The 10,567-nt window shown below is 44.2% G+C and overlaps 3 protein-coding genes across 3 annotated transcripts; 2 read left to right on the forward strand and 1 right to left on the reverse strand.

The window, feature by feature from the left end:
- Positions 1–1,493: 1,493 nt before the first annotated feature.
- Positions 1,494–7,056, forward strand: LOC128711230 (inactive hydroxysteroid dehydrogenase-like protein 1). The gene is made up of 5 exons (XM_053806097.1): positions 1,494–1,671; positions 1,848–2,081; positions 3,145–3,365; positions 3,450–3,545; positions 6,802–7,056. The coding sequence occupies exons 1-5, from the start codon at positions 1,494–1,496 to the stop codon at positions 7,054–7,056; spliced, it is 984 nt and encodes a 327-aa protein (XP_053662072.1).
- Positions 7,057–7,533: 477 nt separating this feature from the next.
- On the forward strand, positions 7,534–8,586 carry LOC128715076 (uncharacterized). The gene is made up of 2 exons (XM_053809959.1): positions 7,534–7,989; positions 8,056–8,586. The coding sequence occupies exons 1-2, from the start codon at positions 7,534–7,536 to the stop codon at positions 8,584–8,586; spliced, it is 987 nt and encodes a 328-aa protein (XP_053665934.1).
- A 54-nt stretch (positions 8,587–8,640) lies between these two features.
- Positions 8,641–9,324, reverse strand: LOC128714246 (mitochondrial import inner membrane translocase subunit Tim21). Its single transcript, XM_053809120.1, has one exon. It carries the CDS (start codon positions 9,322–9,324, stop codon positions 8,641–8,643), a length of 684 nt encoding a protein of 227 aa, XP_053665095.1.
- Between the last annotated feature and the right edge of the window lie 1,243 nt (positions 9,325–10,567).

A 10,567-nucleotide genomic window follows, 5' to 3' on the forward strand; every position in this document is an offset into this window, starting at 1 on the left:
TTATGAATCAAAGGAGCCCGGCCCGACCCGAGAAGGTCGGATTTTTGCCAACCTCGATCGAACGCTCGTCAGCCTCACGAAGAGGGGAGGGGAGTTGCCAACCGGCAACCCACAAGAAATGCATCGCCGACAGCGGATGAATGCGAAACCATTTTCAAGCTACCCCCGAAACGGTTGCAACATTTACCAGTGTCTTCCAGCAGCTGGTTTAAGTTATCTTTTCTTCACTTTGGCTTTCCTCTTGCGTTGAGGGACAACTTGCCGGTGTTGACACGGTTTGTCAAAAGCTCCCAGCGTGGAGTGGCAAAACACAACGCGGAGGGAAGCATCTCGTGAAAACACGCTTCTTAAGGCTGTGTGTGCCGAAGTTTGTCTCGGCAGCGACAATACAAGGCCACTCGGATAAGGTGAAAGGATGGTTGGGCAACGTTTAAGGAGGAATAAATACGACATGAAACAAAGTTAAAACACGTTTTAGTTATCAAATTCTCCAGCAGAAGTTTTACTTATTGAATTGGATAATAAATATCTTTTACGAATATGTTTAATGACAAGCTGACATAATCTATGATCTCATTTTTAAGTTAAAATGTTGCTTTGTTTAATAAATTCTATTTAATATTTAAGCCTTATTAATCTATCCATTTATCAAACTATTATTTCTATTTTATCGATTATTATATATTTATCATTCTAATCCAACTATTATTTTATTAAATATTTTTTCTTGTCCAAGTTTTGATTTATGAGTGATCTCATCGCACGGTACGCGACAGCTGAAACCCTTCTTTGATTACCACCCCATCCGAAACAGCCGTTATAAAGGTCACGCGATGTGAGGCACTGCAGCCGAAAAGCCCGAACATTGCCACTCCACACCGCCATAGGGCCATCGCCACCCACCCACCCATCTCGTCCACAATACATGCATACACAAAAAAAAAACCAACAGTCGTGGAATACTAACCGCACTGTCTCTGCGAACGGTGCGCACTCCGACAAAACCGAGTACCGACGAGCAGAACTGTGCGCCACGATCGCGGGCCCACCGCAATCGATCGAGCTTCAGTTCTACGCTGAGCTTCGTACGGTACGGAAACGCGGTCGCCTGTGCTGCGTTGGTGCGCTGCATGAACTTCGCCGAAATACCCACGCGGTGAACCTAAATGTCCCAAAGCCGCAAGTGCGTCAGTGCGGGAATTCGTTTGCTTGCGAGGGGGTAATATTTTAAAGTGCGTCGTTTCTTTGTAGAGCAAATCAAGGTGTGCGTGTGTGTGGTTGTGTGCGGTTGCTTCGTTGCAATTCCGTGCGTCCATGACGTTTCGGACAGTTTGCATCGAACGGTCCGGTGAGCGGTTGTTGCGGATTAACTTGGTCGCGTTTGTGTGTTAACAGTGTCACGGATTAAGTGAACTCAATTGCCTAGTCCTTCGGTGCGCAGGAACTGTTGGTGTTGGTCAGTGCGACTCTTATCGTAGTGAGAGCGGCTAATAATGCTGATACCGGCCCAACTTGCCCTTTGGGCGCTGGCGTTGATAGGCGTGTGGGCGCTGGTTTGGTGGATGTACGATAACCTCAAATCGTTGGCACAAATCTGTGTCGCGCTGCTGGCACCGTACTTTGCACCGGCCGAGCACAAAACACTGGTGGAACGGTTTGGAAAATGGGCCGGTACGTATGGGCTAATCACACACCGGAAGCAACTAACGTTGGACCGAGATCCGTTACGGTCTTGACCTTCGTCCTTAGGTGTGTTTGTGCCGCTTCCTATTAATGCCAACTATTTCCATCACTCTTCTATTCGCCCTTTGGTTCACTTTCCGAATCCACGCGGTTTACCGGCGCAGTAATTACCGGATCGACCGATGGCATCGGTAAGCAGTACGCTTTCCAGCTGGCTAGCCGTGGCCTCAACGTGGTGCTAGTCTCACGCTCCACCGACAAGTTGGCCACCGTGGCGCACGAAATCGAGTCCAAGTACTCGGTGAAGACCAAATGGATAGCGGTCGACTTTAGCAGCGGACGTGAGATTTACGATCACCTGCGGAAGGAACTCGATTCCGTCCCCGTTGGCATTCTAGGTAAGACGTTCTACGGCTGCGTTACTAATTCTGAATGCAAAGCGGCTACCTGTGCAGTGCATGTTAGTTTGTTCCCCCTGTGCACATATTCTGAATCGTTGCTAATAGCGTGAGTGGCCGTGTCGAATGTAAATCTGCCTCCAATCGGCGCCAGATCACTTCGGTGAGCATTATCTACACCAGGGGTCTCCAAACTTTTCAGTCCGCGGGCCGCATTGGTTGAAACTATGATAGCGTGAGGGCCACCTACACATGACAGGGCTTTACATTAGATAGGATATGGCCAATCCAACTGATACTGAATCGCACGAACAGACAAGATCAGACACAAACACTAAAAACTTTAATGAATCGCTAAAAATGGATATAGAATCGCATGCGCAATTTAGTGAATGCCAAATCGGTCAACCTGTTTACGTACAGGCGGATTCAAGTGTTGAACTGCAAAATGAAGTTGGAAATTAATCACAAGTATTGATCATCATTAAACCTGAGTTTTAATCGATATTTTGCACAAGCTTTGTTTTAAATTTCGTACATTGGTTTTGAATATTCTATCTCAACTCTTGAATCCGGCAGGTACGTAAACAGCCCGGCCGGATTTGACATTCACTAAACTGTGCCCGCGACTCCATATCCAGCATTTGCGATTCAGTAAATTGTGTTGTGTTTCACTATCAATCTCCCAGTTTGTCTGATAAGCTTACGCGATTCTATTGCAAAACCCCTGTATCTTCCGGGTAATTTAGAGAGATGATGCGCTCGAGATGATTTTTGTTTGACAATTTCTACTATTAAATATTGGCAATTGTTACCGTAATTAAATTGAACAGTTAAGAAATATTACAACTTTCCCAAATTAGACATTTTCATTACAATGGAAATATTAGCAATAGCGTCGCGGGTCGTAGTTTGGAAGCCCCTGATCTACAGAGTTGTACTCCGATTGATCTAGTATAGAACTCCTGAGATATTAGAGTATACCAGGTTACGTTTAGGTCTCGGAAGGTACCCAAACAATCTACGGCTAACCGAAATTATGTTCAACCCAATTCGCTTTCAGTCAACAACGTCGGCGCTAACGTGGACTATCCGGACGATCTTGACCACATTCCCGAGGACAAGCTGTGGCAGCTGATCAACATCAACATCGGTGCGGTGACGATGCTCACGCGCACGGTGTTGCCGGGTATGAAGAAACGTGGCCAGGGTGCGATCGTTAACATCTCGTCCGGTAGCGAACTGCAACCACTGCCCTACATGACGGTATATGCGGCAACGAAGGTACTGCAACTGTCGTACTGTCGCCTTCTGCTATTTCCGGCGCATTCTAACGCTAGCTCTCGTCTTTCTTTCGTCTTAACGCAGGCTTACATCCACAACTTCACCCTCGCCATGCAGCAAGAGCTGGAACCGTTCGGTATCACCTGCCAGCTGGTGAGCCCAATGTTTGTAACGACCAAGGTAAGCAATCGCTGCAGTTGTACGCTGTGCGTCCGGTGTGAATGTCCCCAGCGTTCGTACCTTCACCCGGGTGAACGTGGTGCGAGATCGAGTGTCAAGTTCTAGCCTGATGTGGTATGGCGTTTTTTTCGCGTGCCGCTTAGTCTAGGGCGAGCTTTAAAGTGTCAAGTGGAACCACTTGTAAAAGTCGTGAACTTTGCCGGCAAAAAAAACCGATGCTGCAACATTTCTGCTGTGCTGTGGTGTTTGCATTGATTAGCCTTTTCGCCAAGTGTGTGACTGCCAACCGTTCGTCGTCAACGGTATACGTCGTGTGCTGTGCTGTGAACCAATTTCTGATGAGTGGTGACTAAGCTGCACAGCCCAGCGGGCCAGCAGCATATGATTAAATGTTTTGCAAACCACCGGTCCACGCGCATCGATGATCGTTCAGAGTGAGAACCGATCGTGTGATGGGTGTTGTCGTTGGAGAAAATTGAGGATGTTATGAAATTCCTACAGGGACGTGTAAAGTGTGCACCGCGCAACTATTGCAGCCCTTAAACAGTGTTAAATATTGGCAGCCTGAAACGAGAACAAACATTGCCCATTAACGGGAAGCTAACGAAAGCCAGGTTGTGAGCGGCAGATACGAGTGGTTGGCGTTGTCGTGCTCGTCCAAGGGTGTTGTGTGTGGGCTACCGAAGATAAATAATGGAAGACGTTACTAGATATACGATAATTTGCAAAAAACCATTACGCTTCACTTCTTCGTCGGTGTACAATGTTGTTGGTTTACATTTGTTAAATACTTCCTTCCGTGTATGAAGTCTTTGAGGTGATAAACACTTTTAAAGTCCTTTTTCAATATGTGGAATTAGACTTCTGGAGGACGCCACATCATTCTCCAAAAACGTGTCTGATCGCTGTTTTTCATCGTGAACCGCTCGAACAGCTGTTAATTTGCATAATCTTGAATGGTCTCACGTATGTCACCTTCGACGGCATCACCAAACTTGCTTTATCTAAAGTATCTTTCAAGAACTCCATCGACCACTGGCAAGAACGCTAACACGTTTGTGGTAGGTCTGGGACATAACCGGATCGCTTTGCTGTGTATCTTTTTTTTCCCCATTCCAACATGGTCCCGTTTGTACGTAGCGAATCTAACCAAGGCCACTGAAGCGAGACTGGTTCGTGACAGGTATTCCAACCTGATTCCAACCGATGTAGTAACTATTCGAGTTCCATACATCGGGCAAACAAATCCACCGCGCAGGATGTATGCAATGTCGCTCGTAAACTATCCAAATTTAACGAATGTAGACGAACGATACATGGTTTTGCTCATTAAACGGTACGCTTCTTTGTGCGTACCTCTTCCAATCCATCATTAATTAGGCATTGTTTGTGCAACACCTTGTTGTATCAATTGCACACAAAAAAAGAGATCGCAAATGCGTGCACAAAGTGTGTGTTATAAAGGTCACAATATAGTTTATGGTTTCTGTAATAAGTCCCATTAAACCTACTGATGCGTTAAGCGATTTCTGAAGGAAAAAAACTTTGATTAGCAATAAAATAGTAATTATTAGAAATCATCTCTTTTCGATACGGATACCGCCGGCAACAGCGTGTTTATGTTTGTCGCGTGTTTGTTGATATGATCACGCGCAATCTGTTCCGCCTTCTGGTTGAAGAGCTTCACGTTATACTCGCTCCAAGCTTGTTGGAGGTCGATCAGAGAGGATCGCTAACATGCATGAATAATATGCAGTCGAAATAATATGCCTCGTAAAAAATTGTTTTTCTCATTTTACGATCGAAAGCGATCGCAAACCTGGTTCTTTTAAAGGTCGTTACCTATTGCTGGCGTTTCATAATTTTATAATTAATTGCTCTTGTTGTGAGATATTCAAAAACATGTTTCAAGAACCCTTTTTATGTGAAACCTCAAATATCTATCCATTTCGAGTCGAATCGAATGTTTGTTTTTTTTTATTGAACAGTAAACCAGTCTGAAGAAACGCCACCAACCGGTTCAAGTAGATGGCGAAGGCTGTTATAACGCCCGATAATATTTCAGCTAGACGTGTTTTGTTTTCGACTGCAAACCCGCACGAAGGACGTCGGATTGAATTCGGGGTTCGTGTTTATTTCACAGCGACCGCTTGCACAATATTTTACAAATATTTGCCACGGCGGTGGTAATTTTTAATGCAAACGAACCCACTGTACACCCGCACCCATTCCAACGCCGAAAGAAGTGAACTCTGGTATGACCATGAAATGAGGATTACATCATCGAATGTGTTTTTTTTTCCTCTTTCGCTTCTTGATCTTGTCGTATACAGCGCGAAAGATGTTGATCGTTGAGAATGATTCGACTTATGCTGTTGCATACATCAATATCCACTGGGCGATAAGTGGCTGCATAACTGTTTGTAGCGCGGCGTGGACCAATGTGATCACGCTTTGCGAGTAGGAGAAGGGATCGTTTGAAGCTGTTGAACCTTCGGCGAATTCGTAAATGATGTTTTAGAATTTGTAAAAGGTGCGATATGGAAGAAATGGAAAGATATTGCCCCTCAGTCAGCTTATAGTAATAATTTCTTACTATGATTTCAATTAGATCTCTGATGACGAAAAGCAGATAGTGCTGAAAGACTACTTAACTCTTTTTTAAATTGAAATATTTAACCTTTTTATGGTGAATTTTGTCGACCGCTCAAATTTGTCGATATTGTTTTTCTATTTTTCTATCCCGTGGATCGCATTATGATCACTTCGACTGCGGAATCTGGACATCTGGGCAACTTGAAGAGTGGAAAACTTTACCAGCTGCAAGCAATCGCAAAACTGGTTTTCATGTCCCTGGGAACATGACGTTCGTCTACGGATTGCCTTTAGCTTTCAATTCCAACAGTACCTGCAAGCCCGTAGGCAACGCTCAGCGCCACCGTACAACATCACATCTTCAGGCACGGTAGCAGGCCCGTCACGAAGAGAAGAGGTTAACCTTTACAGCTGTCGGTAAATTCTAACCCTGTGATCATTATGCATTAGCGTTCTTCATGTTGCGAAACTCTACAGAATGAAGAAAAAATATTAAGTTCGCATCATGCACTTGTTGTCCTTCACTGCAGTTAATTTTAATGTTCTAATGGCTTTCCTATCTCCAAGGTTGAGAAATCGTGTATCTTTAAAGTATCTCAAATAACATTTCCTACTACGAACTCTCTAACTCTTGTTTTTTTATTCTTCCCACTTCCCACAGATGAACAACTTCTCTACGACAATAATGGAGGGTGGACTGTTCATCCCAAACGCAGAAATGTACGCCAAGTTTGCCACATTTACCCTCGGTAAAACGAAACAAACTACCGGCTACTGGTCGCACGGTATACAGTACGGCGTCATGAAGCTAGTCCCGGAGTGGGTCCGCACCGTGATCGGTGGCATAATGAACAAGCAGTTTCGAAAGGAGTACTACGACCAGCAGAAGCCCACCATACCCGCCCAGGCTAGCTAGGCGCCGGATGCTTACTGCGGAGAGCCGCGTTCCTCGATTCGGTGGTGCCCCCTGTTGGCGCAGTGGGTGTGTTGATGCATTTTTTAGATTGTTGTGTCGTTATGAGGATTATGCTAAGCTGCAACTAGCTTCTAGCTAGGATTTTTTGTTAGATACCGAGTAAGTGCTTAAGTGAGTATTATCGTTTCATTCGCCGCAAAACAGACTGATGTATCTGGAGATACTGTTGTATTGTTGATATTGTTTTCCAGAATGAAAATAAAAAATAAAAAAACCAAAATAGCATTCATTTTGTAACAAATCAATTTATTCGTTGCGATGTACAAAAGCACTTCCTTCGAAATAACATAGATGGCGCTAGTATCGTTGTTGAATCGCGTCGTTTCCATAGCAACCAATCAATAACAAACATGGTAAATGTGAAAAGAGAACTTCACACTAACATTATACAAACATACGGGAAGGTAAAAACGGATCATGAAACTGTTCAGTTTCTACAGCAAATCGATTTACATTCAATATCGTAATCAACTATGCTCCACGACGACAATCGTGATCTGTGCCCTAACGGTGACTGCATTCGTCGCACCGTACTATTTGCTGTCGTCCATCAAACAAGGCGAACTTTGGGACCAGCACCGCGCAGTGTACGAGCAGCCCAGAATGAAATTTCTGTACGATTATTTGTTTACGGCAGAAATGGAAGATGCCGACGAACGTTCGTCAACCGTCGTAACATGCAGCTCTTTCGAATCGTACAACTCGCTCACTGAACAGCAGCATTCGTGCAATGACGTACAGGTGGTTCCCATCGATGCAGATCACGATCAGGTGCTGGATCATCTTTCGGTCGGGATCAGTTTCAACCCTCCTAACACTGCAACCCGATTATCGTTCTACACGTTCTACTTCTTCCTAGAAGCGACCGTATCGGTAAGATAGTTGAATGCTTTCTTAGCCATGCTGTATTTAACGTCCTTTTTATTTCAATCACTCTAGTCACAATGTTTTTTCGTCGTACCGACGTTTGTTTCGTTGGAAAAGGTACAAGCACCGAGACGCAAGTTTGAGTCCGGCACAGTCACGCATCATGGATTCATGCAAGCGCAACAAACCGCTACACTGCAGTGCCCGTTTTTTATGCGACATCAAAAATCTCACTTCAGCGATCGGTACTATCCGAATGAAAACACTACTCTCGATGGATTTCAGCCGGGACGAATACTCACGATGATACAAAGCACTAACCCGGCATACTATGAATATCACACGCAGCGTACGGACTGGACGATGGATGATTCTGGATCGATACGCATACAAATCGAGGTCGCTATCGGAGGTGCCGATAGCCGGGCAATGATCTTTCTCTACAAAAATTCTCTATGGTGGAAGCTGTGTCAGTTCTGGGGAAGTTATTTTCCCCTGCTACTCGTCTCACTGTGGTTGATTGAAAAAACTAAGCAATATCTGTTCGAAAACTTTTATCTGCGCGCAGTAGAAGTAAAACCGTGGAAGGATAAATATAATTAAACAGAAGGAAGTTCCTCTCCCACAAGCTGGTTGCAGAGTTCGTTTTAATAGTTTTTACAGAAAAGGTTGCGGCACAGTACCGGCTGGCGATCGCATCGAATCCTGCTGCAGTCTGTTGTCCTCAAGTATTATGGGACTGTGAGGGTTATAGTCCAGTTGCACAAATAGATAACGATATTCATAGCTGCCGGATTCCGTTTTGCGTTTCTCCAGATGGACCGTTCCTCTGTTCCGGAATCCTTGCACGAAGAACTGCATTCGAATGTATTCGACACCATCTTTGACGTATTGGGTGTGTGCAACACGCGTTCGCCGACCACGCCGGCTTTCCTCTCCGTAGCCCTTGATCGGTGCGCCGAGCGCATCTTTCACCCTCGGTTCTTCCTTTACCCGTTCCAGTGCCTCGGAGTAGATATTGTTGGGACTGTCCGATGAGAACAGTTCCCAGAATATGACGTAGAACAGCAGACCGGTTACTCCAACGCCGAGCAGAATTACGCCCATATAGCTGGCCGTTTTTGTATTTTCCTTCACCCGTTCACCGATTGGCCGTACGTCGGTTGATACGTCTGTGCGATCACTTCCCGCTGACAGGGATTGGGAGGATGATGTTTGCTTGGATGCATTGCTTATCGAACGATGCAGGATGATGCTTGGGATCGATGCCGAACAGCGCAATAGAGCACTGGAAACGTGGCGTTGTTTGACTAGGAACGAACCGAGTGCCAGCAGCGACATTCTGAAATTATATTCAATTATACAGTACGATTTTAAAAGATTCGCCCTCAGGAAGGATAATTATGTAAACACTACAGCGTTTCATGCGTTTGTGATAACCACAATGAATAGGTGAACTCTCTTTCATACCTTGCAATGTGTAATATGGACAAACTTTTCCGATAAAATCACTTAAAGCAACTATAAATGCCTGTAAAGTTGATGAAAATTGCAAATAACTTGTAATAAATAAAACTATTAACCGGCAATAGATTTTACTCCAGCCTTGTTTACAATACCGAGCCGTCAAAATATCAGTTCCCAATCGACAAAAAACCAATAACGAACGTCAACAGGCCTGATGAGAGAAAAACATCGCCTTATTATTGCAGAAATGTGCATTATTGTAGAAACTGCTAAAAATTGTTGAAAAGATTACTTATAATTACAACTAAGGAATTTAACGATGAAAGTCTTCATTTAAAAAAAAGTTGGATTGCAAAAGTGCAATTGAAAGGCTTTTAATAAATGTTCAAAATTCAAATTTTGGCATTACTCCAAAATAAAAAGGCATTTGTTCTGCTTAGCCTTGTTAAGCTTTTGGAACGATTCTAGGATAATGATAAGAATCGGACTAAAATTTACGGCAATCAAACAGATATTTAGTGTATACGCGTGCTGTGAACAAAGCTGTATGCCACTATGGGTTGTTAGTCATGCGTAATCTACAACTGCAATAATGATTAACTTTTCATTCAACTTCAAAAATTCATTCGAAATTACACTATCATTCAAACATATTTGGAAGAATCTGGGAATCTTTTGTTATCAGTTCCCTTTTAGCTCACCTAATCGTGTATTTTAATTCAAATTTGAAACTGTTTTGTGAACTATGGGCAGCACGGTTTCAATTTGGTCCAAATTTACCAGTGAACACATGACAGCGTCGATTTGCTGCTGTCAATAAAATTCGCTGCTTTGGCCCGTTGTTTGTTGTCATAGTGCGGCAGTGCGAAGAAGAAGTGGAAGTAAAATACATCAAGCTAAACGTACCACCACGGCCGTGAACAGTGCCGTCGCTTGTGGGCAGCAAAAAAAAAGTAATCGTCCAGTCGCGCGTATTGGCCCACGGATCACATTCGTTATCAGTAAGCTCTTTGTCCCGCTTCGCATCAGAAGCTCGCGTAGTGCGGTTGGCAGAGTGTCACTAGTCTTTCGCCAGAATGTTTCGCACTGCGATCAGCCTGGGAACCAAGTGAACGAA

Source organism: Anopheles marshallii, chromosome 3, assembly GCF_943734725.1.
Source record: "Anopheles marshallii chromosome 3, idAnoMarsDA_429_01, whole genome shotgun sequence".
Taxonomy (NCBI): Eukaryota; Metazoa; Arthropoda; class Insecta; order Diptera; family Culicidae; genus Anopheles; species Anopheles marshallii.